General features: G+C 49.7%; 7 protein-coding genes across 7 annotated transcripts; 1 reads left to right on the forward strand and 6 right to left on the reverse strand.

Moving 5' to 3' along the window:
* Positions 1–792: 792 nt before the first annotated feature.
* Positions 793–1,963, reverse strand: N7496_005874 (ribosylnicotinamide kinase; the record flags this gene model as incomplete). Its single annotated transcript, XM_056698803.1, has 2 exons — positions 793–1,669; positions 1,728–1,963. 2 exons carry the CDS (start codon positions 1,961–1,963, stop codon positions 793–795), a joined length of 1,113 nt encoding a protein of 370 aa, XP_056554216.1.
* A 742-nt stretch (positions 1,964–2,705) lies between these two features.
* Positions 2,706–3,582, reverse strand: N7496_005875 (putative C2H2 finger domain protein; the record flags this gene model as incomplete). The annotated part of the gene is made up of 2 exons (XM_056698804.1): positions 2,706–3,221; positions 3,280–3,582. 2 exons carry the CDS (start codon positions 3,580–3,582, stop codon positions 2,706–2,708), a joined length of 819 nt encoding a protein of 272 aa, XP_056554217.1.
* A 979-nt stretch (positions 3,583–4,561) lies between these two features.
* On the reverse strand, positions 4,562–5,110 carry N7496_005876 (uncharacterized protein; the record flags this gene model as incomplete). The annotated part of the gene is made up of 1 exon (XM_056698805.1): positions 4,562–5,110. The coding sequence occupies one exon, from the start codon at positions 5,108–5,110 to the stop codon at positions 4,562–4,564; it is 549 nt and encodes a 182-aa protein (XP_056554218.1).
* Positions 5,111–6,053: 943 nt separating this feature from the next.
* Positions 6,054–6,815, reverse strand: N7496_005877 (uncharacterized protein; the record flags this gene model as incomplete). The annotated part of the gene is made up of 2 exons (XM_056698806.1): positions 6,054–6,593; positions 6,651–6,815. Coding segments are annotated over 2 exons (705 nt in total), but the record flags the coding sequence as incomplete, so codon positions are not given.
* An 814-nt stretch (positions 6,816–7,629) lies between these two features.
* On the forward strand, positions 7,630–11,441 carry N7496_005878 (DEAD/DEAH box helicase; the record flags this gene model as incomplete). Its single annotated transcript, XM_056698807.1, has 2 exons — positions 7,630–8,536; positions 8,593–11,441. The coding sequence occupies 2 exons, from the start codon at positions 7,630–7,632 to the stop codon at positions 11,439–11,441; spliced, it is 3,756 nt and encodes a 1,251-aa protein (XP_056554220.1).
* A 102-nt stretch (positions 11,442–11,543) lies between these two features.
* On the reverse strand, positions 11,544–12,063 carry N7496_005879 (DUF4267 domain-containing protein; the record flags this gene model as incomplete). The annotated part of the gene is made up of 2 exons (XM_056698808.1): positions 11,544–11,681; positions 11,809–12,063. 2 exons carry the CDS (start codon positions 12,061–12,063, stop codon positions 11,544–11,546), a joined length of 393 nt encoding a protein of 130 aa, XP_056554221.1.
* A 501-nt stretch (positions 12,064–12,564) lies between these two features.
* Positions 12,565–15,081, reverse strand: N7496_005880 (putative HMG box transcriptional regulator; the record flags this gene model as incomplete). The annotated part of the gene is made up of 3 exons (XM_056698809.1): positions 12,565–14,223; positions 14,283–14,428; positions 14,598–15,081. 3 exons carry the CDS (start codon positions 15,079–15,081, stop codon positions 12,565–12,567), a joined length of 2,289 nt encoding a protein of 762 aa, XP_056554222.1.
* Positions 15,082–17,087: the final 2,006 nt, after the last annotated feature.

The following is a 17,087-nucleotide window of genomic DNA, read 5'->3' on the forward strand; positions in this document are numbered from 1 at the left end:
TGTATTCTGATCAGGATTACTACGAGAAATACACTATTGTACAATATCCTAGTCTTTATCTCCCGTAAAGTCCAGTATCAAGCCTAAAACAGACAGAAACCCAGCAATATTATTAGCCAAATCCCCCATCAAAACAGAAGCTATGATTTGGGTAGGTGTCAAATCTCCCACCAAAGCACCAGTAGTCTAGCGGTCTAGATGGCCCTAGAGTGCTGTAGCTGCCACTTCGGTGGTGGGCGGCTGTCCGGTGTGAGTCGAGGAAGCTTCTGTGGAGTTCCTCCGGGTGGCGGTGCTGCGGTGCCTCTTTTTTTTAGGAGGGTGTTTTTGATAAATCTACCATCACGCATTTAATTTAGGTCTTTTTGAAGTTTTTGGATCTTTAGAGTAGGGGGAGTAGGTAATTTGGTATTATTCTTTTTTTATATTTTTAATTAGGGGTTAGGCGTTGGGGGGTGTTGATGGTATGGGTGTTGTATATAGGTTGAGGAGGTGGGCATTGGAGGTTGGACGGTGAGCATCGAAAGGGCTTGAAAAGTACGGAGGGGCGGCTTTGAATGGTAGACGGACGTTATGGGTTCGATTCACAGATGATTTTTTAGTTTTAATTTGATTTTAGGTGGTTGTAGAGGTGGGATGTTGGATGTAGCTTTGATATGCGTGCTATGCGAGTTGTATCTAGATATCTCCACACTGCCTTTTAACTCTATTATTCCAGAGAACGAAATATAGTGGTAGAATGGAGGATGTATGAACCATGCTATATACACTTTATGCAACCCATCCCCCCAATGACTATTGCCCACCCAAATAAAAAGCCATAACCTCCTCAACAGCCCACCTCAACACAACCTCCATGCCAACCGCCCCCTTACCAGGCGCAACCTTAACACCAACATCAAGCCTAACATCAACGCCCTCGCCAACCCGCTGAACAATATCCCCTTCTTTCTCCCCCTGGCTATCCCCATCAACCAACAACCAAGCATGATCACGCACATACCTCGGCCAAACAATATCATCCACATAACCGGGTGGATCTGTCCAGAAATTCTGGGGTGGGCGATCATCTTCTCCATCAAGATCGATCTCCTGTTGCGGTTGCTGTTTCTGCTGCTGATCGTTCAGGACTGTCGCTGTCACTGTCGTCGGCGGTTCCGGTGCAGGACCGATGGTAACGTATCCACTCCTCCCCTCCCGTCGTGCCTTGACAGTTGAATAAGGGGCAGGCAGGAAAAGAGGTAATCCGATTTGCGCATGCACGGGTCTCAAGACACTATGATCCGTCGGATAATGTTCATCACCCACACCCTGCAGCTCCCCATCCCCACCCTTGGTCTTGGATTTATACTCGAATCCCTCTGGCGGGGCATACAACAAAAAGCCCTCCATAAAAACCAACGTCGGACGTATAGATCCCTGCTCCGCAGCAGCAATCCGCGCCTCAACATCCCGTCGAAGCTCCACAACTAGATCATCCGACACGCAAGGTCCCGCATTCTCATTCTGATCTTCTTTGCTTTGCAGCCGTGGTGGTAAGTGTCCGTGGATCCGGACGTAGGAGAGTGCCTGTGCGAGGAAGGATGTATCTATTGCGGCGGAGGTATCCCAGTCTTGGACTGTTTTTCCGGAGGGGGTTGTTGTGTATGGGATTCTGTGAGGATGGGGGATTCTGGTTAGATGGTTGCTTTGCTTATAGTAGATAGGTTTGATTGGGGGTATATACGTACTGGTCATCTGGATAGTAGAAGTCATCTTCATGGATGATGAATGTATTCAGCTTGTCCTTAGTCTCGTTGTCATTGTCATTGTCTTGCGCTGAGCTTAACCGCAAAGACGAATCCAGAGATACCCCGTAGAAGATGCGCTGTAGTAGTCGTGCTAGGGTGGTCTTCCCGCTGGATGACGGGCCTGAGATTCCGACTATCAGAGCCTTTTCCAGCTCTGCTAGTTCTGGTGAGGTCATTCTGTGCGGTAGGGCGGTGGTTTGGGGAGGGGAGTGCGGAGGAGATGAGTTTCATGGTGGGGTTGTGCTGACCGCGCTATCGTTATCGTTATCGGAATTGTTGTTATCTTATCGGGTATCTGCAAGGTCCGGCGCCAAGACGATGTATGAATGCGGTTGGGTAGAGAGATCTGCAGTATGGCACAGTATGAATTCAGCTTGTGAGAATTGACAAATTAACTAGGCCAAATTTTGATATTGCCGGCCTACATTGATATTTCATTTTCATTTAGAATTCGTAGTATTGAAGTGACCACCACAGAAACAAACTAATCGTAGGATGCGATGCCAAACGACACTGAGCTTCATACAGCGACAAGGACTTGGAATGCAGATTTCGCAAGTCTTCAAAGTTGGCTAAATGTAGAAAGCCAAATTGAAGATGCTGATACTGATAAATCACGATGCTTCATTAATAATGACTGGAAATCATAATGCTGGGTAGTCGTAACATATAAAGTCATCCATGACGCCGTGGAACAGATATCATCACGGTAAATGTATAAGCATCTGGCTGGCCAGAGAAGGGTAGACATGTGTTCAATAAGTTAATATAGAGGTGCACCATGGAAGATAAAAAGGGAAAGGATACTCAACGTCGAGACAAGAGCCTTCCACGCTTGTGGTAGCAATAAACAATAGAAAAGGGCGGGTTGTTAACACAGGACGAAATAAGGATATAGACCCTCCACAATCAGGAAGCTCAGAGGCTTGTTATGACCTTTCGATTCATCACAGCATCGATAAGCTCTTCCTGGACTTTCTGGACTCCCTCAAAGCGCATCATCCCACACGACTCGCTTTCGAGGTGATTGAAGAGCCCGGCGAGAGTGACAAACTCCTTGCCGCAGGTTTTCTTGTTGGGACAATGGTACACCTTCTGCTGGTGTACGGGCGAGTTGAGATGCTTGTTGAGGGAATGGATCGTGTTGAAGAACTTGTGACAGATGTAGCACTCCCAGTAGATACCGTTGAAGGCACGAGAAGTGGCCTGGTATTGCACTTGTGTCTGCTTGGGATCTTCGATCATCTTTTTCGTGATTAGCCCCTGTGGTTCAGACCGCCGTACCATGCGCAGAATTGTATCTCGGTTGAGCGTCGGGGCCTTGGGACAGGCGCCGCTCTCGAGGTGGTTGAACATCCCGCTCGCGGTAACGAAAGTGGTCTGGCAGAAGGGGCAGGGCAGGTTGGTCCCACGGTGAATCTTCGAGTTGCGATGCTAAATGGATGAATCAGAACACGTTTTCATCAATCTCTGAGCCGCCAAGACAACTTACCATGCGCAAATTGTTTTCGTTGAGAAAATAACGATCGCAATCCACGCAGTAGTTCCAGTAATGGTCCATGTCATACATATGCTGATTAGCCGCAGCCCGGGTGAAGAAGAGTTTGTCGCAGGTGTCACAGGGGATTCTCGGCTTCCAGTGGCTTAGAGCGTCCATATGCTGGTGGGAGGCTCGAATGCTTCGGAACACTTTGTCGCAGGTCTCGCATGGAGCCCAGTGCCAGTAATCGTCAAGGTGATCTTCGAATTCATCCTCGTAATAAAATTTGCAATCACAATAGTCGCATTCATACATTGTGACGGATTGACGATGGTAGGAGGGGGGTATTGGGACTGAGAATGAGGTTTGTGTCGAGATTCTCGGTGACGAGGACTGAGAACGCGGAAACGTCGAAGTCCTCTAAGGACGCGGTGAGGAGAGGATGGGGGACTTGACATGCGAGAAAGATCGTGAGTGAGAGGTACTGGTGAGGAGGGGAGGAGAGATGGAGAAAGAGAAAGAGGATGAAGGTTATGCAGGATGACCTGAGGCCACTCGCCGCTCTTTGAATGCCCATTTGTTACCCTTCCAAATGGGGATTTCCGGCAATTTGTGCTAACAATGGACAAGGAGACTTTATATATTGTCCACTCTCTATTTCATGAAGGATACTAGGTTATCACTATAAGCTACTTGCACAGTCCTAAGCAAGCCCGTCCAGAGCTATAAAGTCATGAGCGCCACGGAAATCATCAACCCTCTCAGTGCTCTACAGATCTATATATATAGGGGAGGAAGTATATACCTATCATGGCCACCAAGTAAGACTTTATCAACGACGTGGAGAGTCCCGGACAAAGATCAGTTATTTGGAAACGAGCTAATTCATTCTTGGGGAGGCAAATATGTAAATGAAAATAACAGCAAAATCAGCAAACAGTTGAAATCAGCAAGAATAGCAAGGGCAGCAACGTGCCGGAAGCAGCAAGTCGGTCTTAGAGGCTGTCTTAGTGGCAACCTGCTCTGGCTTTGGAGCAAGGGCACAATTCCTTCTTTAAGATGGTGGATGACCATAGAGGAATTTGAAAATGTCTGTTTGCATAGAGGGCAATACATATTGCGCCCTAGGTGAGCAACTACGAGGATATGCTATGAGCTCAGGTTAGAACTTGGTTTATTAGGGTATCACTTTGACCCTTGAGGAATACTAACCACCAGAAAATCAATAGCATCGGGGAAATAACGGCCACATCGGTCACAATAAACTGCCTTCTTCGACTCATTTTCGACGGGTTTACCGGCTTGCTGGCTGGGAAGACGCCTCTTCCTTCTGGTGCCGATCAACTATGTGCTGATCGACAAGGGCCTGTGTCGAGAAAATACGGCCACAGGTCTTGAAACCGAATTTTGGGCGCCAGTGACCTAGCATATCCATGTGCGGGTCCGCCTTGGCCTGGGAACTGAATCCCATGTGGCAGGTTTCACACTTGTGCTTTGGTTCACGGTGATGAGTCGATAGCACATGCTCTGCGGCCCCGAACTTGGTCTTGAAGACTGCGGCACAGAATGAACAGGCAAAATTGCGGTTCTGGCAGTCCTCCTTGGTTGTGTGCTGCTCTTCAGCCTGGCGAGTGAGGTAATCAAGTACGTAGTCCTCACAAGGAGTCTCTCCGTCATGATCACAGAGGCCTTGCATCCGCTGACTGGCATCCTGGATGTGGATGGTCATGTCGCCCGTCTTGCCTTTGGAGGTGAGTGCCTGGGCATCGGAATCTTCCATGTTGGTCGAGGAGTGCTGACGTGGCGTCAAGGTATCGCAGGTATCAAGTTCAAACTCTGGCATTTGGTGGCCAGGATAGTTGATATCTCGTGCCATAATTTCACGGTCCGACTCCGCAGGGTAAGGATGGGGAGGAGTGGGGGGTTCTTGGGAGGATTTTTGCGCACATTTCGATGGATCAGGGGTAGATTGGGTTGTTTAGAGAAATCAGAGACTTGGATAAGTGGAGGAGAAGGGAGACAGGTGAAAAGCAAATGTCGATCATGAAACAAGGGAGAAGCAGAAGCCAGATGGGCCAAGGATGAGGGATGAAGGAGAATGGAGCTCGGGAGGTGGAGAAGTACCGAAGAAGAAGAAGGTTGGACGAAGCTGGATGGAGAGTGGACAGTGGCAGAAGGTAAAGAATGGAAGCAGAGGGACGCAAGAAGAGGATGGTGGTATGAAGATGGCAAGTTCCAGATTCTCTGAAACGAGTAATTTGTTGGTTTGCGTATGTCTGCATGTGACTTTTATGACTCGCTAGGAGGTTGTATTTCCAGCTTCAGTGGTTTGATCACTCTCACATGGCTACTTGGTGAGTTTTCGTATATATTACCCTTAGTAATGTCTCTAAATGTCATAGTATTCGAGTTATCAACCGTGTTCATGCTCTCTACTATCTCCAGGAAGCGGCTCTGCTGATTGGGAGGTCGTTTCCGGAGGGAACTCGTGCCAGCTATTCTAGCTCGTTGTTGAAAACTCTAGAGGTCTCTATTATTTAGCACGATGGTGATCTTATAAGTCCGGAAATTTGGATAATTGAACCATTTGTGTGTACAACATGGATCATCATGTATAGCTCCGGGTCAAACGACTACTCACTCCTGGCTAGCTCTCTGCGCAGCAGCACAGGTAGATACCCACGTTTCTCAAGTCCTATCTTCCTATTAATTGCTTGAGAAAAGCTAAGACAAAACATGCAACTATTTGATTCGAGAAGTTGGGGCATGATCAGGGGTCTTCCGCCCTATGACAAGTAGAGTCTTTTGGGCGCCCCTATTCCCTGTCCCCAACTTCTCTCGGTCATCTTCTGAAACATAGACTGCACTCCATCAAAAGACATTGTCCCGCAAGCTTGAGCCTCTAGGTGTCTGATAAGAGCAGCCAAGCAGACAAACCCCTTCTCACACTTGCCAGTTTTGTCAGGACAACGGTAAAATCTAGGGCCATTCCCTGCGGGATTGGCCAAAGGGGACTCGAGGTGCGTTTCAAGCTCTTGGTGCGAGCGGAAGCTTCGATGACAGGTGAAGCATTTATGTTCAGCAGGAGGATCTTGGAGTCCAGCGATAAGGTAACCAGTATGAAGCCATTTTGCCTGGGGGTTGGTCACGACTCCAGCAGTATCGCAGTTTCGGACCAGCCAGAGAACGCTGTGGTGGTTCAGGCCTGGGGCATGGGTACACTTTGCTTCCTCAAAGTGGGAGATCAGGGTACTCGCTTTGTGGAAAAGGCTACCGCAGAACGGGCATAGGATGTCGGATTCTCGATGAATCCCGGAGGACAGGTGCTGTATCAATGCAGGTTAGCCAGCTTCTGCAGATCATGTGTCCAAGACTCAACTCACATTGACCAAGGCATCAACGGTTTTGAGTCGTTGGTAACAGCGCTCACAACGGGTGCGGTAATGCTTCATTTCATGCATATGGCTTTCAACAAGAGATATGCTGGGGAATGTCTCGTCGCACGTCTCGCAGGGATACCATTGAAGCCCATCCATGTTGGTATGTAGCTGTTGAGCGAGGTTCAAAGAATGTTAGTAAGCTGTTTTGGAGTAAAGGAGGCTTGATCGGTCCAGAATGATGCGATTGAGCGAGGTTAGCGGTTGTTCCTGGAGAAGATGGGAGATGTAATGAGCAAAGAGATCGTGGCTTGAGTATCGGTTGAAGTCTGTGGGGGCCGCAGGGAGTCTAGCGATATGAGGACAGCTTCGACTCGTTGCGCATTTTGGTCCTGCGATTTCCTTGCACTTGAAAATGACATCGTTTGTTCCAGTTATAGATCGCTTAGTCGTCGTCTATTATATGGTTATAGTTCCAACCAATCAGAAGCGTATATGCAAGAAAAGCGGGTCCTCGAGACAGCACCATATATGGCCATAGAGTGTGAATATACCTATGCAGCAATAGATAGCCCAACGGCATTTTTGTATCATCATCAGGGTATATACTCTGTATACCATTGCATCCATCTTGAGGCTGCCTCAAATTCTCGGCTAATCCCAGCCTAGAGGAAAATCATAAATGAAGCAAAAAGTGCGGAGTTCAGCAGAGAATGCAGGCTATGTGATTATCATAAAAAGTTGTCCGCGCGGGAACACTTCAATGTTTGTGCAGGATTTCTCCTAGAATTGATTGCATTCAGTAAGATCAGTTAGTCTGAGAATGTAGCTTATGAAGCTTGGATGTTAGTTAGGTGTCTTTGTGCATCCCCATCAAACGGTCCTCTACTGACTGCCTAGGCGGTGAACATTCTGCCACACCCCGTATGTCTTTGCCTCGGACTTCACCTTGGGTTGTCTGGATTATTCATCCATTTTCATCAACATGGATTTGTGGGAGTCCAGCGAGGCTCAGCTTCCAGATTCATCGCCTGAGAAAAGGCTGGATGAGCCAAATCAACAAGAGGGTGGCTGGCCTCTTCCATCAGCCGCCGTTCCTCCGGCTGGCCCCATCTTATCAGTTCCCTCGCCCATTGCCACACCAGGAGGGCCATCGAGGCAAGACGGTCTATTGATAAAATCAGAAGACCCCAAACCTTTGAGTCCAGCTTCCACTCCTTCAGACAACCAAACACAAGCGATTCAATCCAACGGAGAGTCTGAAGATCTCAACCCATACCTTCCTGTCGGCGTTTTATGGAGGAACTTTGATCCCGAAGTAACATATCCGCAGACGGAGATTGCCCTCTTGGAAACCCATCGCTGGGTCCGTACAGAGGTCTTTGATGGAAGTAATCATGTCCGAGTCTATGTTGACTACAAAATGACTAGCCGGAGCAATACTCAGCGGTCGATCACAAAGCTACGAATGGCTTTGAAAGCCGTCATGTCCAGGATTGACAGGTCACGTCACGCATGGTGCGGCTATCGCGTTGAGAACAGCTCCAATGGGATCAAATCGAATAGCACCGAGGATGATTCTCTTTGGTACATATTCAATACATTGCAGGACCCTTGTCCCCAAGTGGAGAACATGCATGACCACTGGGCACGGCATGCCATGGAGCAACTGTTGTCAGAAGATCATTTTGCCGATTTAGGTCTCAAGACCAAACTCTACCCATATCAGCGACGCTCCGCTGCAACAATGGTGCAACGGGAGGCTCAGCCAGCGCGCATGCTCGATCCACGACTACAAGCATATCGGACTCCGACTGAGCGTGAGTATTATTATGACAAGGAGGACGCATACATTACTCTTGATGCAGGGTATTACTCTGAGGCTTGTGGAGGTAATTCAGTCTCCTCCAATCTTCGCGACAGCCCAAATATTAACCTTTGAGATCAGGCATTCTTGCGGAGACTATGGGCTGCGGTAAGACTCTCATCTGTCTTGCCGTCATATGTGCCACTCTTGGTCACTCTCCAAAGATCCCACCGGAATACGTGTCGACGTCGGAAAAGCCAGACCTGGTTCCGATTAGACAGAAAACCGGTTCCTTGATGGATATGGCGGCTGCTGCTGCAGAGAGGCATTACGAGCCGTGGAGAAACTTTTTCCGTGGGTTACAACGAGAGGGTCGACATTATGAGCGATGTGTCAAGGCATGCGAGGCACATCGAGGGTCCTATGAGATCCCTCAGCACCAGACCAGGTATCAGGGTAGACTTAGCCAGTCCTATGCCAGACCTCCAGCCAAACGGGTTCGCATCTGCTCCGGAACTATCATTGTCGTGCCAAACAACTTGCTTGATCACTGGCAACGCGAGATCAAAACACATACCGAATGGTTGAAGGTTCTAGTCTTGGGTCAAGGATCTGGTCAGACACCACGATCCGATGATTTGCTCCGTTACGACATCATTTTATTTGCTAAGACACGCTTTGAGCGGGAGGCTGGCACGCCCGTTCATAATCGGACTGCCAAGTCCGTGCCGGTCAATTCACCTCTAACGGAACTTCACTGGCTGCGAGTCATTGTAGATGAGGGCCACAACGTCGCGGGCCATGGCTCGAATATGATTCACATGCTCAGTCAGCTGCATTTTGAGCGTCGGTGGGTCATCTCGGGAACTCCATCAACGGGACTCTACGGGGTGGAAGTCAGTCTGGCGTCGCAAGAAGCAAATACCAGCGATACCGAGTCTCCTGCGGAGATCACCGCTGCTGCTCTGCGTAGTCGAAAGAAGACGGGCAATGCGGTGAATAATGAGATGAAAGATCTGGACAAGCTTAGGCTTGTCGTGATTAATTTTCTGGATTTGAAGCCTTGGTCTAACTCTCGTGCCGATGACTTTGCAGATTGGTCCAAGTATATCAAGCCCATCGGGGAAAATGGTCAGCGTCGTAAGACTCCTGCGATTCGAGCCACTCTGCAGGGTCTAGTTGTGCGGCATCAATTGGACGTTGTGAACAGGGAAATTTACATTCCAAAACTCTACAACACCGTTGTCTATCTCACACCGACTTTCCACGACCGGTTGTCCATCAATTTGTTCCTCTTCGGTATTGCCGTCAATGCGATTACTTCCGAACGTCAAGGGCCTGATTATATCTTTGACCCAAGCAATCGGAAGCACTTGAATCAAACAATCAATAACTTGCGACAGGCAGGATTCTGGTGGGCCGGCTCCGATGTCAATCCACAAGATTCCATCGAGCATGCGCTGAAATACATGGAGAAGAATCGGGAAAAGATGACAGCCGAGGACATTGAACAATTGAACCGCGGAATAGAGATTGCGCGTACAGCATTGGATTCTGGTAGCTGGCGCGAGTTCAAACACCTCCATGAACTTGGTGTCTACCTCAGGTACTTTCCCAAAGGCCATCGTGCTCACTGGGCGCTCGATCAGAGTAGCGCAGAGAAGGAGCCTATGCTCATCGGCATCACGCAATCTCGTCGAGCCCAGCAGTATGTCACGCAACATCTCAAATCCTCGGATCCAACGCAAGGTCTTGCTGGCGCCGGCATCAAAGCCCGCCACGAACTTGAGCGCCGTGACCAGCATAACGCTCCAAAGGGTGCCCCGGAATCAGCAAGCAATGCAACTCCGGGCTCATTACACCATTCTACGAAGCCACAAAGCAACAAGTCGCCGAAGAAGACCTTTACGCACAATCTCTTCCGCTCACTTCCAGCAACGTCCCCTCTCCAAGAAACGCGATTCGTCGGCACCGCTTCGGCAAAACTGACGTATCTCCTGAACAAAGTCCTCGAGTTCCAGACTACAGAGAAAATAATCATCTTCTACGACAACAACAATACCGCCTTCTGGATCGCCGAAGGCCTCGAACTTCTCGGTGTCGAGTTTCGCATCTATGCCAGCACTTTGAAACCCGAGTTGCGGACAGAGTACCTGAAGCTATTCCGTGAAGCCGAGGACGTGCGCGTACTACTCATGGATCTCCGCCAAGCCTCGCATGGTCTACACATTGCACAGGCATCACGGATCTACATCGTGAACCCAATTTGGCAGCCAAACGTGGAAAGTCAGGCCATCAAGCGTGCGCATCGTATCGGACAGACCAGGCCTGTCTACGTGGAAACGCTAGTTCTATGGGATACGCTTGAGGATCGGATGTTAAAGCGACGCAAAGAAATGTCGGAAGCAGAGATTCAACATGCGGAGAAGAGTTTACTGGATGATGGAACGATGAGTGGGATCGTGCAGAGAGAACCATTCTTGGATATGGGCTTGGAAGAAGACACCGCCATCGCGTTCTTAGGAACGCCGACTGGCTTCTTTGATCGGCATCGGCTGCCGATTCCGGATGATGAGAATCCTGATGTGGTCAGTCCGACGAAGAACAGGGGCAGGCGTATCTCTCGCGCAAAGGACTCTGATGCGGATGATGACACCGCAGTGGAAGGGAGTTCAATGCCATTGCGGAAGAAACTGCGCGTCGGCTTTGCTTCTAGCGAGGAGATCTCACCTAGCAATGGGGAACACGCTGGTCCGAGCCAGTCGCAAACAAAGCGTATCCTTTTCGCCGAACCGACTACTTCCACCAATACCACGGAGACCCCTGCACCCACAAGACCACGCATCGGCTTCGCTCCCGGCGTGGAAATTTTCAACAATGATGATACCCCGGGATCAACAACTCCATCCGACCTGTCAACCCCCCGGCCAGCATTGCCCTACAATGAAGAAGACGTGGGTCAGTGGCAGGTGTCACTATTTGATTCATGAATGATATTACGATAGCACGGCGTTAGGATCTGGTGTACAATACCCAAGGATGAAACATAGTGTTCGAAATCAATGAACTCATACCCCAATTTGACATTTCCTTCAAAGCCCCCATCCCTTCCAAGCAATGAACCCCAAAATCAACCCACCAAGCGAATGCCCATACCACTTCCCACTCCACCCCCCAAACTCCTCGCCCCCATACTTGAAAACAGTAAACGCATCAACTTGCGCCGCAATCTAGATACCCACGAAATTAGAAACCATATTCTATTTTCTTGCAACACAAGATTAAACACTCCATCTATTGCACGGAATAGATGCACAGCGTGTGCACAGGTAGGTACGGGGGCAAATATATACACACCAAAGTCCCAACCAAAACCGCCCTAACACCCTCAAAATTCCTCTGCAATCCCAGCAAAATAAACGCCACACCAAGCGCAATATCACGACCGGCATTAGCAAAAATAAACGGCGATGGAGATCTTGACGGGCGCAGTGGGAGACCGAAGAGTCTGTAGGCTTGTTTGGGGGCGAAGAGGCGGACCAGGCCGAGGCCTAGGAGGGCTGTTCCGAGGAATGCGGGGGATGTGGGGATACACATGAAGGGGTAGATCATTGTTTTAGGTTGTCAGGGTATGGTTGGGATTTCGAAAGAGGTTGGTGGTGGTATTATAGTACAGGGGTTTGATTTGGAATCGAGGGGATGGGGTGAGATTTGGGGATACGAACTTGAGGCTGGAGATCCCCGCCATATGGATGTTATGTGCTTACGGCATCTATGCCAGCGAGAATACGAGAAGATGGTATGTAGAGAAACGTGGATTTCAAAAGAGTGCTATAGCATTAAGTAACGTCCTATGCACTGACAAGGAAACCTTGGATTGTCAATCTTCCATTCAAGAGACTCATCTATGCTAATGATCTCAACAACAGACAAACTACCCTCCCATCCCAAGTATACCAACTTAAGCCTCAGCCAGAAACCAGAACTAAAAACAAATAACCACCATGCAATAGATCCAACCCAAACTAAACCAAACTCCCTCCTTAGACCTTACCACCACCACCCTTACCACCATCTACAAACCATCACACCACCCAGAACCAACAATACTTCTCACTGCATCAAATAATCCTCAATCTCAAATCCCAACCTCCTCAAAACCTTCTCCTCAATCCCACTCGCACTCCCCCCAAAACCCCTCCTCAAAACGACCGTCCTCGCATCCCCAAATCTCACCTCCACAGCACCCACCCTCTCAACCTCCTCCCTCGGACACTCCCTCACATAAACCGTGATATCAGGGCCCACACACGCCCGCCACAGACTTGCCATCCACTGCCAGTGATCCAGCGGTGCGTACGAGTCGTTGATAGGAATGCTGCAGGCGAATGTATCCGCGGTGGTGAGTTGGTAGCGTGGGACGAGAGCGATAGGCGTTGGCGTAGAGCTAGAGGTGGACGGGGAGGACGGTGGAGGTGTGCGTGTAGGCGCGGGACTGGGGCCGTGGGCCAGACTTGAGGGTGTCGTGCTGGGTGTTGTCATGGGGGTGTCTGAGTCTGTGGAGGTGGATTTGGGGGAGTGGATGTTGAGAGATGCTGTTTTAGGGATTATTGTTCGTGGGGAGGCGGAGCCGTCTGGTGTTGCGCGGTCTTTTTCGGTGGAGTGGGTGGTTGTGTAGGTGTCTGCGTTGGCGTTGGCGTTGACGTCGGCGTTGGTGGGTGTTTCTGTTCCTGGGGATTGGGGGGCGCTCGATTTGACGAAGCTGATGATATCGTCTGAGATCCTGTGCCAGGCGGAGATGGTGTTCAGGTAATCAACTGTGGCATCGCCCATGGGTCCACCCGTATCTGAAGGGCGAGGGGCTTGAACGTCTGGACCTTCGAAGACCCGCACGCTGAATTTGTCTTCCTTTTGGAGGAGGCGTTGCAGGTACTCGACAGTTGTGCGGACGAGGTCTGGGTCTTGGCCGTCGACGGCGATGACGGGTCCTCGGGAGGAAGTCTCACGGAAGGATGGGACGAGGGGAGGGGAGATCTTGGCGAGAAGCTTGATTTTGTTTAGGAATGGGATTGTCATGACAGCGGCTTCGACGCTGGACTCCGCCGTTGAGAATGGCGTCAGTGGTGTCGAGGGGATGGCGGTTTGCAGAGGTGGGAGCTTCAAGCTTGGATCTAGGGCTTGGCCTTCAGGCTGAGACTGATGTTGCGACTGGCTTGGTGCGCCTCCGTATGCTCGAGAGTGCATTCCCATAGGCAACATACCACGAGAATGATGGACATTGGCAGTGGCGCTGTACAGGGTAACCGGATACGGCGATTCAGGGCTACGGTCTCGATGAGCATGCATGTGTGGCTTCAGCGAGGTATGCGAAAGACGACGACGCTTAAGCTCAGGAGACAAGACGTCGTCATCTTCCATTTTCCTCTGTCGAGGCCGTTCAATCTGATCAATGCGGATGGGTTTGGGAACTCTGTCAGACTTGTCGCGGCATTGTGAGCTGCTGGCTGTCATCACGGTGGTAGTGAGAGTATGCGGACGGGATGGTGGACCCGAGAAACTGCCGCGGTGGCCCTGGCCGACCATCGGGGTGAATGGAGTCATCGGAGACGCAGGGGCATTCATGACGCGGCCACCACATCGATTGCAAGTTGATCTGCCAGTGGGATTGTGACTGATGCCCGAGGCAGCGTTGCGAGAGGAACCATCGCGGCCAACTCGTCTTGGTTGGTAGCGGTATTCAGGATACTGCTGGGCATGACGAACTTTCTCTTCCTAGAGAAATGATATTAGCATGTGAATGACGACCATGGAGACTCTCGTGAAATATGTACCTCCGCCAGGGCCTTCCATTGGCTCTTCTCCTCCTCCGAGAGCTGCCTCCACTGTTCTCCAATGATCTTGGAAATCTCCGGATTGGCCATACCAGGATTGCGAAGCACGACACCCGCCTGGTGGTGCTGACGATATAGAATAAAAGCTGACCAAAAAACACTGTTAGCATATCGTATTCAAAATATATATATACACTCTTTTCCATCCTCTGACGATGCTTCTTGCCGCAATCTCATGTCAACTGCGGCAAAACACCAAAACCAGAAAAGACTTGCCATGCTTATACAACGACGGCTCGGACAGTATCAACTCACCATTACGAGGTCTCGGGATCTTCGGGTCCGGCTGGCACAAACAAAACTGCACACCGTCATTCTTGACCGACTTGGTCGGGCTCGAGCTGCCAGAGGACGAAGCACTCCGATCTCTGGCCATCTCATTCGTGGAGATCATCGGACCAGGCTTGACATGCCGTTGCACAGGTGAAAGAGCAGGACCATTCTTCATCGAAGCTCGTGGTCGATCATACGAAGCGAATTGCTGGTGTGTCTGAACCACGCCATTTGGCCGCATATCAGATGCATATCTTGTCGTATCATTGCCCGTCGGTATAGCAGAAGCAGAAGCAGAAGCTGGCAATGGACCTGGTCGGTGCGGCAAAGTCATGTAGGAGGATTTTGGCAGATGGTCATTCATAATTTTGTGGTCGAGTAAATCGCTGGGTCTGGGCAGCGTGGAAACTGGAGCAGACTCATAGCGAAGAGAAGCCGGATTGGGGAGGACTCGGTCGTAAGACATTTATCTATACGGACGAGGCGACAAAATAGGAAAACGCAAAAAAGTACACAAAAAAAAAGGTCAATGGCCACGAGGACAGTATCAAAGAAAGAAAGGGAGGGGGAATAAAAAAATGGTATTGGACCACGACAAGGGGAGGGGGTGGGAAAGAAAGAAGTCGAAAAGGAAATGTTGGTTCGGTATAGTTTGGAGGCGAAGTCCAGCCGGTGAGAAGAAAGTATAAGCCTCCGGGCTGATGGAGGCAAAGAAGGTATGATAGTGGCACACCAGTCAACCTCAAGGAAGAGGGAGGGGGAAATGAAAGGAAGGGTTAATAAAACTAATGCGGAACAAGTAGAAGGGAGGGGAAAAGAAGTTATTTGGAGCAGGAAATAAGAATGAAGTAGATGAATGACCGGGGAGAAACAAAGGGAAGTCGATCTATAGGAAAATACGATCGATAATGATAGGAGTGCACTGACAGGTGTGGACGGGGGAAACGGGCGGAAAATCAGAAAAAGGAATGATAAGAAAGAAACAAATGAAAAAAAAGAATCAGATCCGCCCAAAAAAAGGAAAAGCAGGGCGACAAAGAAGCTCAGCCGGGCCCTATTTTTGCGAGGTTTCTTTGTTTGACGTGCAGCAAGCTGGCGTTGGCGTTGGAGTCCGAAGTGGGAATAAGGATCCCTGTCAGGGTGGTCCTAGTGTCCAGATCCTGGCGGCTCTCTGGTTTCTTTGAGGGGAATTAGAGGAAGGAGAAAAAAGTACCAAATGGAAAAATAGAGGAGGAGAGGGACAGTTTATTTGGGGGACTATGGAGTATATTGGCATCTATGGATCGTATAGTAGTATAGTAGTATAGGGTATACTACTATGGTACTACTACTATACGACAAGTCTACAACAATACCACAATGTCCAGAGAGACAGGAACCAAAGGACAGGGTCACTCTGTGGCTGTCCAGCGCATCATCGAAGCAAACGAAGAAGAATCATTGTTTTCTTTGTCTCGTCTCCGCATGCGGCGAGGCGCTCTTATCCGCCAACAGAACACAATCTGATTGGCCGGCAACCTGATCAGGCTCGCAGGCCAACTGTGCCTCGTCGGTTCCCCGGCAAATTCGAACAAAGAAAAAGACGCTAGAATCCAACAGCATCGTAAAAATCCCAGGCAAGGATCCAATCAGGAAGGACCCCTTCTCGACTCACGACACAAACATGCTGTCTCCAGGGTAAAAAAAGAAAAGCAAAGGTTCTCGTTTCTTGCGCTCGCGCCCCCCCTTACTAGACTAACTAAATGTACAGGATGAACCACGCAACTATCATCGGCTAGTCACAGTGGAACCTCATGGCCAAGAGCCTGGTTCAGGTCACCAAAAAAAAAAGAGAGAGAGAAAACAGCTGTCCACCCAGAAAAGAGTAGCAAGCTAACAAGTTCAACATTAACAAGCTCTTTCTCTCTCCCTCCATTCCTACTGGGCGGGAAGAAACCATCGACTCCACTTTGACAGAACCGCATCGGAGATGATCTCATCTCCCGCCGATCGCTCCACACGCCGTTGCAACGGAGATCATGATGGGATCACCAGGAACAATACCACCCAGCAAACCCAATTTCAGATCCAAATTCAGATCCATCGCTTTACCGAAGCACGGCATTAAGCATTGGGTCAATGGAGCCCAAAGAAGGGCGAAGTTTGGTCTGGTTTGGTTTGTCCCGGTCCCTTCTCCCCCCTTTTTTCACGCTCTCTCGTTTCGTCATTGGAGATGCAGATTCTGGTATCCATGGTTTTTTTGACGGCGGTCCCCCCCTTTCGTGCTACCTTATCTGTTCGTCCTGACCGACTGGAACATATCCATTTGCGCCGCTTTGGGAAAATCGAGACCAAGGGCTAACGAGACACGTCTTTGAGTCGAGACCGAGACCAGAGGTATGAATCAAGATCACGGAGACAGAGACAAGAGACACGATCATCTCTGTCCAGTCTATGCTGGTGGGTCCACTCGGTTCTGGTCTGATACCATCT

This window comes from Penicillium cataractarum (genome assembly GCF_028827025.1).
Source record: "Penicillium cataractarum strain IBT 29864 chromosome Unknown utg000005l, whole genome shotgun sequence".
Lineage (NCBI taxonomy): Eukaryota > Fungi > Ascomycota > Eurotiomycetes > Eurotiales > Aspergillaceae > Penicillium > Penicillium cataractarum.